At 43.0% G+C, this 20,163-nt stretch overlaps 1 protein-coding gene across 1 annotated transcript in view; it reads right to left on the bottom strand.

Moving 5' to 3' along the window:
* Positions 1-20,163, bottom strand: part of LOC106570917 (WD repeat and FYVE domain-containing protein 3) — a 292,588-nt gene that overhangs the window by 119,045 nt on the left and 153,380 nt on the right. The window contains exons 11-13 of the mRNA XM_082961602.1: positions 14,889-15,023; positions 8,951-9,191; positions 111-211 (exon numbers count right to left, since the gene is read on the bottom strand). Of these exons, the coding sequence (XP_082817728.1) occupies positions 111-211; positions 8,951-9,191; positions 14,889-15,023 (477 nt within the window). The remainder of the gene's footprint in view (positions 1-110; positions 212-8,950; positions 9,192-14,888; positions 15,024-20,163) is intronic.

The following is a 20,163-nucleotide window of genomic DNA, read 5'->3' on the forward strand; positions in this document are numbered from 1 at the left end:
TGACCTGCTAGTTAGGGGATGAAGACTAGGCTAAGTTTAGGTTGTAGTGATACTGACCTGCTAGTTAGGGGATGAAGACTAGGCTAAGTTTAGGTTGTAGTGATACTGACCTGCTCCAATCCCAGAGACCACGGCTCCATCGCTGACTCCTCCTGTGTTGGCATTGTTAGAGGGAGCGTTGTGAGGAGCCAGGCTTGGCTGGAACAGACACCTAGAGACAGGAGGAATATACAGTACACTATATTACTATATCTAATATAATCTGATACACAGTACACTGAGGGTAAAAAACATTAAGAACACCTTCCTAATCATTTTCCCTCAGAACAGGCCGTCACTGTAAATAAGAATTTGTTCTGAACTGGCTTGCCTAGTTAAATAAAGGTTAAATAAAAATAAATACAGCCTCAATTCGTCGGGGACATGGACTCTACAAGGTGTCAAAAGCGTTCCACAGGGATGCTGACCCATGTTGACTCCAATGATTCCCACAGTTGTGTCAAGTTGGCTGGATGTCCTCTTGGTGATGGACCATTCTTGATACACACAGAAAACTGTTGAGGGTGAAAAACCCAGCAGCGTTGCAGTTCTTGACACAAACCGGTGCGCCTGGCACCTACTAACATACCCCGTTCAAAGGCACTTCAATTCACAATATTTTGTCTTTCCCATTCACCGTCTGAATGGCACACATACACAATCCACGTCTCAATTGCCTCTAGGCTTGAAAATCCTTCTTTAACCGGTCTACTCCCCTTCATCTACACTGATTGATGTGGATTTAACAAGTGACATCAATAAGGGATCATAGCTTTCACCTGGACAGTCTATGTCAAGGAAAAAGCAGGCGTACTTAATGTTTTGTCCACTCAGTGTAATATATATATATATATATAAGGGCCAGGCTGGGCAGGAACAGACAGCTAGAGATGGAAAGAATGTACATTACATGTAAATATAGTTGTTATTGCTGTTTTAACTGTCATTATAAGCAGGTATGGAAATTGAAAAAAAAGTCACTGTGGGAAACCACCAAAGTAAAATCCTTAAATTAATCTTGAAAGAAAAATCATATTTTTACACGTCAAAATGAATTCGCTCCCAGTTCCACCCTTGATTTAGTTTTACAGTAAGTACATCCAACAGGAGTCTAGACCAACAACAAAAAGACCTGTCATGTCTGCTCAGTGTTTGCTTCACAACTCCTAGGTTTATTACAGACCGCTGGTGGAGACAGAAAATAAAAGTGAGTAGACATAACTCTTTTCTTCACAGTAAATCACTGACATTACATGTCAATGACAGGATCTTAGCTTCTAAGTACATGTGACTAAAGTAGACTCCTAGCAATCGGCTAGCTGTTATTTTCTCTCAACCTGACATCAGCTAGCTCAGGGATGGACAACTGGCAACCCGCGGCTTTTGTAGGCTAGCTTTAGAAATGCACCATTTTCTCGCCGTGGCAAAATGGCAAAATGTGTAGAATTGCAGGAAATTAACCCTAAAAGTATGTTTTTTCTCTCTCCACTGTCAAGAGGGAGGCCACTGAAATGTTTTGCTCGCAAGGGGGTTCCCCTCAACAAAATTTCACTTAGGCTAGGGCCGTCTCTGACTGCATATGTGGATACGCAGACCCACAAGCCACTGCAGACCCCTCATGAGTTTAGATTTTTTTTGTAGCACTCACCCCCGTTCAAGTTGCCCATCCCTGAGCTTAACCGTTCTGTTTCTCTCTCAACATGAAAACATTGTTGTCGTCGTCACCCTGAATACCCACTTTGGGGATATCTGGTCTACCTTCTGACAAATCTTGAGGAAGAATGAAAAGAACGGTGTCAAATTGTAGGCCGACTGTAAAACATTAGCTTAACATTTAACGTAAACATGAAAAGCACAGGCAGCGTTCTGTCCTGACGAAATAAAAGTGTACAACTATAAGAATTAAAAGAGCAGTAATGGAATTGGAAAACACTAAAGACCAGGGGCCTCATTTATAACCATGGCGTAAGTTTCACACAAAATATTTGCGTGCACCATTTTCTTTTTAAAGACAACATATGTACAAAAATGTTGATTTCTAAACTTGACGCTACACATGTTCCCCGTTATAGTCAGACCTGTCCTGAAACTGTGTATGCATGAATGAGCATTAAAACTGAAGAAAAAAAACATCATTCACCTTTTAAAGGTGAAAATAACACCCTTATTTGCTATATACTTTGGAAGTATTGGAATTAAACAGAAGCAGTTTTCTAAAGGAAATAGCAAATGGCGAACGTGATCAAATGTCTTTGGGGGGTGAGGGCAGAATATTAGACTTATAGCAAATGGCATGGCAAAGTTTATCTGACAGACAAAAAAGTTTATGAAAGACAAAAAAAAACGATTGCAAAAATGTTGTGGACCTGTAAACAGATTGTATGAATTGAAAAAAGCCTAATGTTTTGCTTTGACTTTTTCTCAAATTTATATGAAGCACTAAAACATTGTCTACTGACACACTACAATGTAAAAGATCAACTGTCTGTAAATTCACTCTGTTATAAATCACACCTCCATTCTGAAGCACAGAACAAAATACTTCAAATAATATCCTATCTAATAGACCCAATTAAATGAGGGATCCACATGGTACATTTTTTTGTAGGCTACGACTACTTTGGGAATACGAACATGTCATGCATGGCCAGACAAGGTGAGACATTTATTCTGCAAATGTTATGAAAATATGTATTATGTTTCTAAATGAAATAGTCAACTTGAGATATTTTAAAATTACAGTATTCAGATGTATCCTACAACAGTCTGTTCTACCGTTAATAAACTACGCTCAGGATCCAAAGTGAGTAAAATACCGTGAAATAGATTTAATGTATTTACTACTGTGAAGTGGGTCCAACTAAACGAGAGACGGGATGAATAGTATCCTAAGTTGCTGTGAGTATGAAACCATCACAGAAAGGGGGAGGAATTTATTATGCAATGATCATGGAAATTAAATATTAGCCTAGGAAATAGATGCCTATTTATAATTATTAAAAAAATTTAAAACGCAAGGATAAACGACATTGAACAAAAATATAGACGGAGTTACCGTTCATACAGGCCCTAATCTATGGATTTTATATGCATCTGTTGGTCATAGATACCTTAAACAAAGGCAGAGGCATGGATCAGAAAACCAGTCTGTATCTGGTGTGACCACCATTTGCCTCAAGCAGCGCGACATATCTCCTTCACAATGGCTGTGTGAAGTTTCTGGATATTGGTGGGAACAGGAACAAGCTGTCGTACAGGTCGATCCAGAGCATCCCAAACATGCTCAATGGGTGACAAGTCTGGTGAGTATGCAGGCCATGGAAGAACTGGGACATTTTCAGCTTTCAGGAATTGTGTACAGATCATTGCGACATGGGGCTGTGCATTATCATGCTGAAACATGAGGTGATGGCGGTGGATGAACAGCACGACAACGGGGCCCCAGGATCTCGTCACAGTATCTCTGTGCATTCAAATTGCCATTGATAAAATGCATTTGTGTATGTTGTCCGTAGCTTATGCCTGCTCGTAACCATAACCCCACCGCCACCATGGGGCACTCTGTTCACAACGTTGACATCAATAAACCGCTCGCCCACATGACGCCATACACGCTGTCTGCCATCTGCCCGGTAAAAACAGTTGAAACCGGGAATCATCCGTGAAGAGCACACTTCTCCAGCGTGCCAGCTGCCATTTGAAGGTGAGCATTTGCCCACTGAAGCCGGTTATGACGCCGAACTGCAGCCAGGTCAAGATCCTGGTGAGGAACGACGAACACGCTGATGAGCTTCCCCCTGATACGGTTTCTGACAGCAAACCCACAGTTTCATCAGCTGTTTGAGGGTGGCTGGTCTCAGACGATCCAGCAGGTGAAGAAGCCCGGATGTGGAGGTCCTGGGCTGACGTGGTTACTTACACGCGGTCTGCGGTTGCGAGGCACGTTGGATGTACTGCCAAATTCTCTAAAAACGACATTGGAGGCGGCTTATGGTAGACACACGGTTTCTAAATGAGGCCCCTGGCCCCTTCCTCCTCTGTGGTTTGCTAATAACCATAGCTATCCTATCTACAGAAACAACAGTGTCTCTTGAATAGACACACACACACACGTTTGCACTCCCCATTTACACACACTGACTGGTCCCGGGTGTGTTGTGACAGACCAGTTAATGACGCCCTAACCATGTAGCACCGACCTACCAGCTGCCCCTGAACCTTCCCTATATGAGCCAGCTGTGTGTGTGGAAGCGGGGGATGGGTCCTAAACAAGGGGGTGGGGTATTAATATTTCATAGTGACAGATGGGGTAGAGTGGACGGGGTGTGTGTGCGGTGTGGATAGTGTAGTCTCGTGTGCGTTTGTGTTTGTGTTGAACAAAAGTGGGACAGTGCCTCCTGCCTGTTTTGCTTCCAGAGACAACATGTACTATTCTGACGCAGCTGGGCACAGCGGGATGGAGATGGGGTTGGACTGGATGACTTTAACCATAGAAATAAATAATAATAATAATAATAAGAGCAAGCAGCAACAAACAACAGGGTTCACAGGATGACCCAAAGGACACAAGATCAGTTGGATAACAAAGCAAGCACTGTATCATGTAGGAATTACAGAAAGTATTCAGACCCCATGACTCTTTCCACATTTTGTTACGTTACAACTTTATTCTAAAATGGATTAAATTTGAGAAAAAAATTTCCTCATCAATCTACACATAATACTACATAATGACAAAGTGAAAACAGGTTTTTATACATTTTTCCAAATTAATAAAAAAAAAAAAAACACTGAATTCAGACCCATTGCTATGAAACTCAGCTCAGGTGCGTCCTGTTTCTATTGATCAACTTGATTGGAGTCCGCCTGTGGTAAATTCAACTGATTGGACATGATTTGGAAAGGCACACGCCTGTCTATATAAAGGTCCCACAGTTGACAGTGCATGTCAGAGTAAAAACCAAGCCATGAATGGCGTCAAAGGAATTGCCCGTAGAGCTCAGAGACAGGATTGTGTCGAGGCACAGATCTGGGGGAAGAGTAACCAATGGCGCTGACAGAGATGGCAGAATCGCAACTAGCTCCGATAAAACTTTGCAGTATTTAGATTTTTTTTATGTCCTATTTCTTACATAATTAGCTCAGGAAATGCTTTGTGTCATTACATACAGCACGGGAAGAACTATTGGATATTAGAGTGGTGGTAACTCACCAGAACTACCAGCATTACAACCAGGAATACGACTTCCCTGGAGCAGATCCTTTGTTCACTCTCCCCAGAGCCCGACCCAAAACATCACCAGCGGAAGAGAGGCACTCAAGGCAGCCTGCTGGTTCGACTTAGGAGGCCCGCACACCACCCACTGCTTCCGAGTATATTACTCGCTAATGTTCAGTCTTTGGATAACAAAGTTAATGAGCTTAGAGCAAGGATTTCTTTCCAGAGAGACATCGGGGCCTGTAACATACTTTGTTTCACGGAAACATGGCTCTCTCGGGATACTCTGTCAGAGTCAGTAAAGCCAGCAGGATTCTCAGTACATCGTGCAGACAGGAATAAAAATCTCTCCGAGAAGCAGAAGGCCCGGGGTTTAATGATTAATGACTCATGGTGTAATTCTAGGCACATAGAGGAACTAGAGTCATTTTGTAAACCTGACCAAGAATACCTCACTATTAAATGCCGACCATATTACCCTCCCAAGACAATTCTCCTCAGTCATCGCCACGGAAGTTTCCATCCGACCTCAATCCAATACCACGATGGCCCTCAAAGAACTTCACTGGACATTATGCAAACTGGAAACCATATATCCTGAGGCTGCATTTATTGTAGCTGGGGACTTTAACAAAGCAAATTTAAGGACTATACTGCCAAAATTCAATCAACATATTGACTGTCCTACTCGCTCTACTAAGACTCTGGACTATTGCTATTCAAACTTCCGGGATGCTTACAAGGCCCTCCCCCGCCCTCCTGTCGGCAAATCTGACCACGACTCCAGAAACTCAAACAGGAAGTGCCCATGCTTCGTACTATTCAAACCTGGTCTGACCAATCAGAATCGACGCTTCAGGATTGTTTTGCGAAAATAATCTAGACGCATACATGGATACAGTGACTGAGTTCATAAGGAAGTGTATAGGAGATGTAGTACCCACTGTAACTATTAAAACCTACCCTAACCAGAAACCGTGGATAGACGGAAGTATTCACGCGAAACTGAACGCAAACTAATGCATTTAACAATGGCAAGACGACTGGTAATATGGCAGAATATAAACAGTGTAGTTATTCACTCCGCAAGGCAATCAAACAAGCTAAACGTCAATATAGAGATAAAGTGGAGTCACAATTCAACGGCTCAGACACGAGACGTATGTGGCAGGGACTACAGACAATCATAGACTACAAAAGGAAAACCAGCCACATGGCCCGAGACCGATGTCTTGCTTCCAGACAGGCTAAACACATTCTTCGCTCACTTTGAGGATAACACAGTGCCGCCGACGCGGCCCGCTACCATGGACTGTGGGCTCTCCTTCTCCGTGGACGACGTGAGTAAAACATTTAAAGGTGTTAACCCTCGCAGAGCTGCCGGTCCAGACGGCATCCCTAGCCGCGTCAAAAGAGTATGCGCAGGCCAGCTGGCCGGTGTGTTTACGGGCATATTCAACCTCTCCCTATCCCAGTCTGCTGTCCCCACATGCTTCAAGATGGTCACCATTGTTCCTGTACCCAAGAAGGCAAAGGTAACTGAACTTAATGATATCGCCCCGTAGCACTCACTTCCGTCATCATGAAGTGCTTTGATCAACAAGTCAAGGATCATATCACCTCTATCTTACCTGCCACCCTAGACCCCCTTCAATTTGTTTACCGCCCCAATAGATCCACAGACGATGCAATCGCCATCACACTGCCCTAACCCATCTGGACAAGAGGAATACCTATGTAAGAACGCTCTTTATTGACTATAGCTCAGCATTCAACACCATAGTACCCTCCAAACTCATCACTAAGCTCGAGGCCCTGGTTCTGAACTCCGCCCTGTGCAACTGGGTCCTGGACTTCCTGACGGGTCACCCCAGGTGGTGAAGATAGAAAACAACACCTCCACTCCGCTGATCCTCAACAATGGGGCCCCGCAAGGGTGCGTGCTCAGCCCCTTCCTGTACTCCCTGTTCACCCATGACTGCGTGGCCATGCACACCTCCAACTCGATCATCAAGTTTGCAGACGACACAACAGTAGTAGGCTTGATTACCAACGATGACGAGGGAGGAGGTGAGGGCTCTGGGAGTGTGGACTTCAGGAAACAGCAGAGGGTGCACCCCCCGCCCCCCCCCCCATATCTACATCGACGGGACCACAGTGGAGAAGGTGGAAAGCTTCAAGTTCTTCAGCGTACACATCACTGACAAACTGAAATGGACCACCCACACAGACAGTGTGGTGAAGAAGGCACAACAGAGCCTCTTCAACCTCAGGAGGCTTAAAACATTTGGCTTGTCACCTAAAACCCTCACAAATTTTTACAGATGCACAATTGAAAGCATCCTGTTGGGCTGTATCACCGCCTGTATCACCGATTACAAAGAACCTGATGGTCACTCTTGACAGAGCTGGGAGAACCTTCCAGAAGGACAACCATCTCTGCAGCACTCCACTAATCAGGACTTTATGGTAGAGTGGCCAGACAGAAGCCACTCCTCAGTAAAAGGCACATGACAGCCCGCTGGTCTGGACAGTCAGTTTTGTGAGAAGACCCGTTTTTTTCGAAATGAGGATGTCCACGACAGAGTGTTTACAGACGGCTGCTGTAAAGCTTGTGGATGTGTTGTAGAGCCAAACACACAGACACTGTCGTGTTGGTGACAGTATCATCTTCCTTATTAGTTTTGTAGCTCAAAGGGTTCTGGTTTTAGAGAGTATTTAGTGACAGATTTCTTGTCCAGATCCTCTCGTGTAGAAAAAGACAGCTTTCACAAGCCCCATGTTATGGAATAGACGCAAACTTTACATATCGACGGAAATAGGGGATTGAGCTGCCAGCTTATTCAATATCCAAAATGACATCACCGGGGGGGGGGGGGGGGGGGGTGGGGGGGGGGGGGGTAACCGTTAGAGTCTAGGATTACCTGAATGGGTGACAGAGTGTGTTTTATAAATAACCTCCCTGCTGAGACAGACAGGTGTTCCTGACATAAATAACCTCCCTGCTGAGACAGACAGGTGTTCCTGACATAAATAACCTCCCTGCTGAGACAGACAGGTGTTCCTGACATAAATAACCTCCCTGCTGAGACAGACAGGTGTTCCTGACATAAATAACCTCCCTGCTGAGACAGACAGGTGTTCCTGACATAAATAACCTCCCTGCTGAGACAGACAGGTGTTCCTGACATAAATAACCTCCCTGCTGAGACAGACAGGTGTTCCTGACATAAATAACCTCCCTGCTGAGACAGACAGGTGTTCCTGACATAAATAATATGCAATAAAAAAAGGAATAATGAAAAGGAAAACTGAAGGTAACAAAACAAGCACCATGAAATCTGTCTTGTGGAACCAACAGAACCAAAGGAATAAGCCCAAAAGTGCAAGTCACGACAGTAAGGGTTGCAAAATTCTAACAACTTTCGCAAAATTCCCAGGTTTGCCAGAAATCCCAGTTGGAGGATTCAGAGAATCAGAAGAGAATAACGCAGGGAGGAATTTCTGGAAATCTCAGGGAATTTTAGGAACATTTTTGCAACCACTGACAACAGTGAAAAAAGAAATGTGTGTATACCCAAAAGCCCTGTGTGTGTGTGTGTGTGTGTGTGTGTGTGTGTGTGTGTGTGTGTGTGTGTGTGTGTGTGTGGTGTGTGTGTGTGTGTGTGTGTGTGTGTCCGTGCATCTTCTTACCCAAAGCCCTCCAGCGAGGTGTCAAATTCCACGAAGGCTGGAGTGACGGCCGAGCCGTGAAGGCGGATGTCATGGGGCGTTGTCATGGAGACCAGGCACTTGACGCGTGTGAGCGGCACGGTGCTCCCCTCGGCCGACCGCACCAGGCTACGGCTGATTCGGTACTGACTGTTGTCTTCACCGGCCGCTGTGAACACGGTGTCGGGACCAAAACAGCCCTCCATCGATATAGTCATAGAGTCTGTGGGACAAGAGATGAAACGTTACCACACACGTCACGTGCTACAGGGAATTATTGAAACAGGGCCTGAGAGTAGAGGAAGGATGTACTGTTAAGACTATTGAAACAGGGCCTGAGAGTAGAGTAAGGATGTACTGTTAAGACTATTGAAACTGGGCCTGAGAGTAGAGGAAGGATGTACTGTTAAGACTATTGAAACAGGGCCTGAGAGTAGAGGAAGGATGTACTGTTAAGACTATTGAAACAGGGCCTGAGAGTAGAGGAAGGATGTACTGTTAAGACTATTGAAACAGGGCCTGAGAGTAGAGGAAGGATGTACTGTTAAGACTATTGAAACAGGGCCTGAGAGTAGAGGAAGGATGTACTGTTAAGACTATTGAAACAGGGCCTGAGAGTAGAGGAAGAATGTACTGTTAAGACTATTGAAACAGGGCCTGAGAGTAGAGGAAGGATGTACTGTTAAGACTATTGAAACAGGGCCTGAGAGAAAAGGAAGAATGTCATTGTTTAGCTATTGAGAGAAAATTAGGTAATTTTCATTTGGATAATATCCCATTACAGTGAGGGAAGGACAATTTAGAGATTGATGTTACAGCTAAATAACCATCCCCACATTGCAAACGTTCCCTTACTAAATAGACAACATTTAATCAAACATGATCATTAGTCTGACAAACCCAGGCTTTCCCCGTTATGTTTTGACTAGACTGGCAGTTTACATGAAATGACCTAGAGCCTGTAAATTGAGCCTAATTGGTAATTAAGATAGTCAAGACATGAACTTTTACGGACAGTAGTGCTGAGCGATTAGTGCTTTTTTTTTAGGTCAGTTTGGGTTTGGGTTCGGTTATTAAAAAAAATTGTTTTTTTTCCAGATTTTGGTTTTGTTAAAAAAAATGTTTACATTAAATGCGTTATGAAATAATGACATTAGAATGATTTTAGAGCTTTTTAAAGGAAATTCCAAACACCAAAAATAGTGAACATTCAATTGCCAAAACATTGAAAATATTCCATTGTCTAAGTCAGGTCCACATTGGGTAGACATCAATAGAAAAACAGGACTATGAAATTAATGACTATGAAATAATATTTCAGTTGTGTGTATTACTTAGTTTTTATTTCATGACTTTATTAATGTTCATTCCTCAAAGTCATCATCTCTGCTCAGGCAGTATCAGCCAGCCAGATCATCTAGGTTATCTCTGTGCTCTCCTTAAAGTCATCATCTCTGCTCAGGCAGTATCAGCCAGCCAGATCATCTAGGTTATCTCTGTGCTCTCCTTAAAGTCATCATCTCTGCTCAGGCAGTATCAGCCAGCCGGCCAGATCATCTAGGTTATCTCTGTGCTCTCCTTAAAGTCATCATCTCTGCTCAGGCAGTATCAGCCAGCCAGATCATCTAGGTTATCTCTATGCTCTCCTTAAAGTCATCATCTCTGCTCAGGAAGTATCAGCCAGCCAGCCAGATCATCTAGGTTATCTCTGTGCTCTCCTTAAAGTCATCATCTCTGCTCAGGCAGTATCAGCCGGCCAGATCATCTAGGTTATCTCTATGCTCTCCTTAAAGTCATCATCTCTGCTCAGGAAGTATCAGCCAGCCAGCCAGATCATCTAGGTTATCTCTATGCTCTCCTTAAAGTCATCATCTCTGCTCAGGAAGTATCAGCCAGCCAGCCAGACCATCTAAGGATATTTCTGTGCTCCCCACACTGTACTGTCTGTAGTCATGCTATTTAGCTAGGCTAGCCTGCCTAAGTATGCTGCAGAGCTGTCTGAGGAAATCATTCTTCTAGTTGTTCACAGTAGATAAGGAACACTTTCACAAACTGTCTCTGTCCCCCTCATCGTTGTGTAGGTTTATCTCTCATGCAGTCTGTGTGTGTATCTATCCTAACGTAGCAGGCGTAAAAGTGTATCCATCTCTGTCCAAGACGGAAATAACAGGTAATTGTAGTTTATTACCACGTTTCTGCGCTGAACTAGGTTGAATATTTGGTTAATGAAAACTACAACTACCTTCAAGCCCAGCATCCCACAATGGTTCTTGACATGATTTCTCTCGTGAATGATTTGATTTATCTCTAGAGAAACGGCGCCTTGGGCTAACAAAAAATAAAAATAAAAATGGAATTCAAGTAATTGAAACCGACGTCAGTCAATTAGTTGTTTAATAACAGAAAGAGAAAAATGAAATGTAAGTTTAAATCGCTCGTCACTAACGGACAGATTCACCTCAGGTAATTATCTGAAGGTGATTAGTCTAGGAGGCAGCCCACATAACAGTGTTGGTTTAGGTTGCAGCGACATTTCAATAACGTTATAATAGGCTCGTTCTGGTGTGCAATCATGAAGGATTACCGACTCCAGAAAGTCATTTCCACTGGCAATTAAAGCTAGAGAAAGCTCATCTCCTGGCAACCCCCCCCCCCCCCCCAATCTATTCTCCACTACAGTAACTGCCTGGATGCAGCCGAATGGATCAACTAACAGCAGGAGGAAAAATAATTTGCTGGGAGTAATTGTTGGCCTTTTCAAACTGCACGTCTTTCTCCTGTCCATCTAGCCCCGCAGAAAACTTTATGGTAACATTTTCTATGACGCACGCACACATGCCTTATGCTGCATCTATAATGCCTTACGCTGCCTCTATAATGCCTTACGCTGCCTCTATAATGCCTTACGCTGCATCTACAATGCCTTATGCTGCATCTATAATGCCTTACGCTGCCTCTATAATGCCTTACGCTGCCTCTATAATGCCTTACGCTGCCTCTATAATGCCTTACGCTGCCTCTACAATGCCTTACGCTGCATCTGCAATGCCTTATGCTGCATCTATAATGCCTTATGCTGCATCTATAATGCCTTACGCTGCCTCTATAATGCCTTACGCTGCCTCTATAATGCCTTACGCTGCCTCTACAATGCCTTACGCTGCATCTGCAATGCCTTACGCTACATCTGCAATGCCTTACGCTACATCTACAATGCCTTACGCTGCCTCTATAATGCCTTACGCTGCCTCTATAATGCCTTACGCTGCCTCTATAATGCCTTACGCTGCCTCTATAATGCCTTACGCTGCATCTACAATGCCTTATGCTGCATCTATAATGCCTTATGCTGCATCTATAATGCCTTACGCTGCCTCTATAATGCCTTACGCTGCCTCTATAATGCCTTACGCTGCCTCTACAATGCCTTATGCTGCATCTGCAATGCCTTACGCTACATCTACAATGCCTTACGCTACATCTACAATGCCTTACGCTACATCTACAATGCCTTACGCTACATCTACAATGCCTTACGCTACATCTACAATGCCTTACGCTACATTTACAATGCCTTATGCTACATTTACAATGCCTTATGCTACATTTACAATGCCTTATGCTACATTTACAATGCCTTATGCTACATTTACAATGCCTTATGCTACATTTATAATTACTTATAAGTAAATGTATAGGGCATTATTACAGTTGCTATAAGCGGTCATAACTCATAAGTACAGTGCCTTCAAAAAGTATTTATACCCATTGACTTATTACAAATTGTGTTGTTACAGCCTGAATTCAAAATGAATGAAATATTTTTTTCTACACACAATAACCCATAATGACAAAGTGAAAACATGTTTTTAGAAATGTTTGCAAATTTATTGAAAATGAAATGCAGAAATATCGAATTTACAGAAGTATTCACACCCCTGAGTCAATACATGTTAGAATCACATTTGGCAGTGATTACAGCTGTGAGTCTTTCTGGGTAAGTTTCTAAGAGCTTTACACACCTGGATTGTAAAATATTTGCCCGTAATTCTTTAAAAATTCTTCAAGTTGGTTGTTGATCATTGCTAGACAACCATTTTCAAGTCTTGCCATAGATTTTCAAGCCGATTTATGTCTAAACTGTATTTAGGCCACTCAGGTACATTCAATGTTGTCTTGGTAAGCAACTCCAGTGTATATTTGGCTTTGTGTTTGAGGTTATTTTCCTGCTGAAAGGTGAATTTGTCTCCCAGTGTCAATTGGAAGGATTTTGCCTGTGCTAAGCTCTATTCCGTTCCTTTTTATCCCCCCCAAAAAACTCTGTAGTCCTTGCCTGATGACAAGCATACCCATAACATGATGCAGCCACCACCATGCTTGAAAATATGAAGAGTGGTACTCAGTGATGTGTTGTGTTGGATTTGCCCCAAACATAACGCTTTGTATTCAGGACCATAAAGTGTATTTATTTTCCACATGTTTTGTAGTTTTACTTTAGTGCCTTATTGCAAACAGGATGCATGTTTTGGAATATGTTTATTCTGTACAGGCTTCCTTCTTTCACTCTGTCAATTAGGTTAGTATTGTGGAGTAACTGTCACGTCCTGACCATAGTAAGATGTTATTTTCTATGGTAGAGTAGGTCAGAGCGTGACAGGGGGTGTTTTGTGTTTTTCTATGTTTTGTATATCTATGTTTAGGTTCTAGTTTTTCCATTTCTATGTTGTTGTTTTTTGGGATGATCTCCAATTAGAGGCAGCTGGTCCTCGTTGTCTCTAATTGGAGATCATACTTAAGTAGGGTTTTTTTTCCACCTGTGTTTGTGGGTAGTTGTCTTCTGTTTAGTCTATGTACCTGACAGAACTGTACGCTTTCGTTTTCTCTTTGTTATTTTTCCTTTAGTGTTTTGAGTTATAATAAATATTCATCATGAGCAATCAACACGCTGCGCTTTGGTCCCCTCTCTACAACAGCCATTACAGTAACTACAATAAATGTTGATCCATCCTCAGTTGTTTTCTCCCATCACAGCCATTCAACTCTAACTGTGTTAAATTGCTGCAAGAAACCACTACTAAAGGACACCAATAATAAGAGACTTATTTGGGCCAAGAAACACGAGCAATTAACATTAGACCAGTGGAAATCAGTCCTTTGGTCTGATGAGCCCAAATTTTAGATTTTTGGTTCCAACCAGCCGTGTCTTTGTGAGACGAAGAGTAGGTGAACGGATGATCTCTGCATGTGTGGTTCCCACAGTGAAGCATGGAGGAGGAGGTGTGATGGTGCTTTGCTGGTGACACTGTGTGATTATTTAGAATTCAAGGCACACTTAACCAGCATGGCTACCACAGCATTCTGCAGTGAAACGCCATCCCATCTGGTTTGGTCTTAGTAGGACTATCCTTTGTTTTTCAACAGGACAATGACCCAACACACCTCCAGGCTGTGTAAGGGCTATTTGACCAAGAAGGAGAGTGATGGAGTGCTGCATCAGATGACCTGTCCTCCACAATCACCCGACCTCAACCCAATTGAGATGGTTTTGGATGAGTTTGACCGCAGAGTGAAGGAAAAGCAGCCGCCAACAAGTGCTCAGCATATGTGGGAACTCCTTCAAGACTGTTGGAAAAGCATTCCAGGTGAAGCTGGTTGAGAGAATGCCAAGAGTGTGCAAAGCTGTCATCAAGGCAAAAGGTGGCTACTTTGAAGAATCTCAAACATAAACAAATCAAAATATGTTTTAACACTTTTTTAGGTTACTACATGATTCCATATGTGTTATTTCATAGTTTTGATGTCTTCACTATTATTCTACAATGTAGAAAATAGTAAAAAATAAAGAAAAACCCTGTAATGAGTAGGTGTGTCCAAACGTTTGACTGGTAGTGTGTGTGTAATAGATAGAGTGGTGTCTTACTTCTCATCTCTGCGTCGTAGCTAAGGGAGGAGGGTTTGTGGACGCGGTACTGTTTCAGCAGCTTCTTGTCCCAGGCTCCACAGTTCAGAGGGTTACCCAGCCGGAGGAACTCTCTGTGGGGGAAAAAAACTATATGAATTAGATGTTATGTTTATTTTGGGGGTGACATGAAAACATACATAGACAAGATGTGCATGTTGAATCCCTGTGGATGACACATGAATGAAAACACTTATTTCCAAATTGGTCCTTGATCACTTGGCATTCACTGGCATCGCCTTTCCCCTCGAAGAACAATAAACATCATCGCAGACTCGGCCTTAATTGATATGCTCTCTGTCACCTGGAGCTGCATGGCAAATGGTCCAGAAACACAAGGAAAGCATAAAGGACAATGCCCATGGACTAGTCAGCCATTCCCCCTCCGAGGGGTCAAAATGTATCTCTGTTACAGTATCCACAGGACTGACTATCTCTCTGTTACAGTATCCAGAGGACTGACTATTGAATGTATCTCTGTTACAGTATCCAGAGGACTGACTATTGAATGTATCTCTGTTACAGTATCCAGAGGACTGACTATATCTCTGTTACAGTATCCAAAGGACTGACTATTGAATGTATCTCTCTGTTACGGTATCCAGAGGACTGACTATTGAATGTATCTCTCTGTTACGGTATCCAGAGGACTGACTATTGAATGTATCTCTCTGTTACGGTATCCAGAGGACTGACTATCTCTCTGTTACAGTATCCAGAGGACTGACTATTGAATGTATCTCTGTTACAGTATCCAGAGGACTGACTATTGAACGCATCTCTGTTACGGTATCCAGAGGACTGACTATCTCTGTTACAGTATCCTGACTATTGAATTTGTGATTGAATAATGATATATTATCTGTGTCTGGTATCTGAAACGTGTTCACTGAGGAGAACTCTGAAGCTATCTATATGGGAAGAGAAAGGGAGGGATACCTAGTCAGTTATACAACAGAAAGGAAAGGGGGAAACCTTGTCAGTTGTACAACTGAAAGGAAAGGGGGATACCTAGTCAGTTATACAACAGAAAGGAAAGGGGGTACCTAGTCAGTTATACAACAGAAAGGGAAAGGGGGATACCTAGTCAGTTATACAACAGAAAGGAAAGGGGGATACCTAGTCAGTTGTACAACTGAAAGGAAAGGGGGATACCTAGTCAGTTATACAACAGAAAGGGAAAGGGGGATACCTAGTCAGTTATACAACAGAAAGGAAAGGGGGTACCTAGTCAGTTATACAACTGAAAGGAAAGGGGGGATACCTAGTCAGTTATACAACGGGAAGAGAAAGGGAGGGATACCTAGTCAGTTATACAACAGAAAGGAAAGGGGGATACCTAGTCAGTTATACAACAGAAAGGAAAGGGGGATACCTAGTCAGTTATACAACAGAAAGGAAAGGGGGAAACCTAGTCAGTTGTACAACTGAAAGGAAAGGGGGATACCTAGTCAGTTATACAACAGAAAGGGAAAGGGGGATACCTAGTCAGTTATACAACAGAAAGGAAAGGGGGATACCTAGTCAGTTGTACAACTGAAAGGAAAGGGGGATACCTAGTCAGTTATACAACAGAAAGGGAAAGGGGGATACCTAGTCAGTTATACAACAGAAAGGAAAGGGGGTACCTAGTCAGTTATACAACTGAAAGGAAAGGGGGGATACCTAGTCAGTTATACAACAGAAAGGAAAGGGGGAAACCTAGTCAGTTGTACAACTGAAAGGAAAGGGGGGATACCTAGTCAGTTATACAACAGAAAGGAAAGGGGGGATACCTAGTCAGTTATACAACAGAAAGGAAAGGGGGATACCTAGTCAGTTATACAACAGAAAGGAAAGGGGGGATACCTAGTCAGTTATACAACAGAAAGGGGGGATACCTAGTCAGTTGTACAACAGAAGGGAAAGGGGGATACCTAGTCAGTTGTACAACAGAAAGGAAAGGGGGGATACCTAGTCAGTTATACAACAGAAAGGAAAGGGGGGATACCTAGTCAGTTATACATCTGAAAGGGGGGATACCTAGTCAGTTGTACAACTGAAACGAAAGGGAGATACCTAGTCAGTTATACAACTGAAAGGAAAGGGGGAAACCTAGTCAGTTATACAACTGAAAGGAAAGGGGGATACCTAGTCAGTTATACAACAGAAAGGAAAGGGGGATACCTAGTCAGTTGAACAACTGAAAGGAAAGGGGGGATACCTAGTCAGTTGTACAACTGAAAGGAAAGGGGGGATACCTAGTCAGTTGTACAACAGAAAGGAAATGGGGATACCTAGTCAGTTATACAACTGAAAGGGGGGTACCTAGTCAGTTATACAACAGAAAGGAAAGGGGGATATCTAGTCAGTTGTACAACAGAAAGGAAAGGGGGGATACCTAGTCAGTTGTACAACAGAAAGGAAATGGGGATACCTAGTCAGTTGTACAACTGAAAGGAAAGGGGGGATACCTAGTCAGTTATACAACTGAAAGGAAAGGGGGATACCTAGTCAGTTATACAACTGAAAGGAAAGGGGGATACCTAGTCAGTTATACAACAGAAAGGAAAGGGGGATACCTAGTCAGTTGAACAACTGAAAGGAATAGGGGGATACCTAGTCAGTTGTACAACTGAAAGGAAAGGGGGGATACCTAGTCAGTTGTACAACAGAAAGGAAATGGGGATACCTAGTCAGTTATACAACTGAAAGGGGGGTACCTAGTCAGTTATACAACAGAAAGGAAAGGGGGATATCTAGTCAGTTGTACAACAGAAAGGAAAGGGGGGATACCTAGTCAGTTGTACAACAGAAAGGAAATGGGGATACCTAGTCAGTTATACAACTGAAAGGGGGGTACCTAGTCAGTTGTACAACTGAAAAGGAAAGGGGGATATCTAGTCAGTTGTACAACAGAAAGGAAAGGGGGATACCTAGTCAGTTATACAACTGAAAGGTAAAGGGGGATAGCTAGTCAGTTGTACAACAGAAAGGAAAGGGGGATACCTAGTCAGTTATACAACTGAAAGGTAAAGGGGGATAGCTAGTCAGTTGTACAACAGAAAGGAAAGGGGGATACCTAGTCAGTTGTACAACTGAAAGGAAAGGTGGATACCTAGTCAGTTGTACAACAGAAAGGAAAGGGGGATACCTAGTCAGTTGTACAACAGAAAGGAAAGGGGGATATCTAGTCAGTTGTACCACTGAAAGGAAAGGGGATACCTAGTCAGTTGTACAACAGAAAGGAAATGGGGATACCTAGTCAGTTATACAACAGAAAGGAAAGGGGGATATCTAGTCAGTTGTACAACAGAAAGGAAAGGGGGGATACCTAGTCAGTTATACAACAGAAAGGAAAGGGGGATATCTAGTCAGTTGTACAACAGAAAGGAAAGGGGGATACCTAGTCAGTTATACAACAGAAAGGAAAGGGGGATACCTAGTCAGTTATACAACAGAAAGGAAAGGGGGATACCTAGTCAGTTATACAACAGAAAGGAAAGGGGGGATACCTAGTCAGTTATACAACTGAAAGGAAAGGGGGGATACCTAGTCAGTTATACAACAGAAAGGAAAAGGGGATACCTAGTCAGTTATACAACTGAAAGGAAAGGGGGGATACCTAGTCAGTTATACAACAGAAAGGAAAGGGGGATACCTAGTCAGTTGAACAACTGAAAGGGAAAGGGGGATACCTAGTCAGTTATACAACAGAAAGGAAAGGGGGATATCTAGTCAGTTACACAACAGAAAGGTAAAGGGGGATACCTAGTCAGTTATACAACTGAAAAGGGGGAAACCTAGTCAGTTATACAACTGAAAGGAAAGGGGGATACCTAGTCAGTTGTACAACAGAAAGGAAAGGGGGGATACCTAGTCAGTTGTACAACAGAAAGGAAAGGGGGGATACCTAGTCAGTTGTACAACAGAAAGGAAAGGGGGGATACCTAGTCAGTTGTACAACAGAAAGGAAAGGGGGGATACCTAGTCAGTTATACAACAGAAAGGAAATGGGGATACCTAGTCAGTTGTACAACAGAAAGGAAAGGGGGGATACCTAGTCAGTTGTACAACTGAAAGGAAAGGGGGATACCTAGTCAGTTGTACAACAGAAAGGAAAGGGGGATACCTAGTCAGTTATACAACTGAAAGGAAAAGGGGATACCTAGTCAGTTGTACAACAGAAAGGAAAGGGGGGATACCTAGTCAGTTGTACAACTGAAAGGAAAGGGGGATACCTAGTCAGTTGTACAACTGAAAGGAAAGGGGGATACCTAGTCAGTTGTACAACAGAAAGGGGGGATACCTAGTCAGTTATACAACTGAAAGGAAAGGGGGATACCTAGTCAGTTGTACAACAGAAAGGAAAGGGGGATACCTAGTCAGTTATACAACTGAAAGGAAAGGGGGGATACCTAGTCAGTTATACAACTGAAAGGAAAAGGGGATACCTAGTCAGTTGTACAACAGAAAGGAAAGGGGGGATACCTAGTCAGTTGTACAACTGAAAGGAAAGGGGGATACCTAGTCAGTTGTACAACTGAAAGGAAAGGGGGATACCTAGTCAGTTGTACAACTGAAAGGAAAAGGGGATACCTAGTCAGTTGTACAACAGAAAGGAAAGGGGGGATACCTAGTCAGTTGTACAACAGAAAGGAAAGGGGGATACCTAGTCAGTTGTACAACAGAAAGGAAAGGGGGATACCTAGTCAGTTATACAACTGAAAGGAAAAGGGGATACCTAGTCAGTTGTACAACAGAAAGGAAAGGGGGGATACCTAGTCAGTTGTACAACTGAAAGGAAAGGGGGATACCTAGTCAGTTGTACAACTGAAAGGAAAGGGGGATACCTAGTCAGTTGTACAACAGAAAGGGGGGATACCTAGTCAGTTATACAACTGAAAGGAAAGGGGGATACCTAGTCAGTTGTACAACAGAAAGGAAAGGGGGATACCTAGTCAGTTGTACAACTGAAAGGAAAGGGGGGATACCTAGTCAGTTATACAACAGAAAGGAAAGGGGGATACCTAGTCAGTTGTACAACAGAAAGGAAAGGGTGATACCTAGTCAGTTGTACAACAGAAAGGGGGATACCTAGTCAGTTATACAACAGAAAGGAAAGGGGGGATACCTAGTCAGTTATACAACAGAAAGGAAAGGGGGAAACCTAGTCAGTTATACAACTGAAAGGGGGGATACCTAGTCAGTTATACAACTGAAAGGAAAGGGGGATACCTAGTCAGTTATACAACAG

This window comes from Salmo salar, chromosome 15 (assembly GCF_965601325.2).
Source record: "Salmo salar chromosome 15, fSalSal1, whole genome shotgun sequence".
NCBI classification, from domain to species: domain Eukaryota; kingdom Metazoa; phylum Chordata; class Actinopteri; order Salmoniformes; family Salmonidae; genus Salmo; species Salmo salar.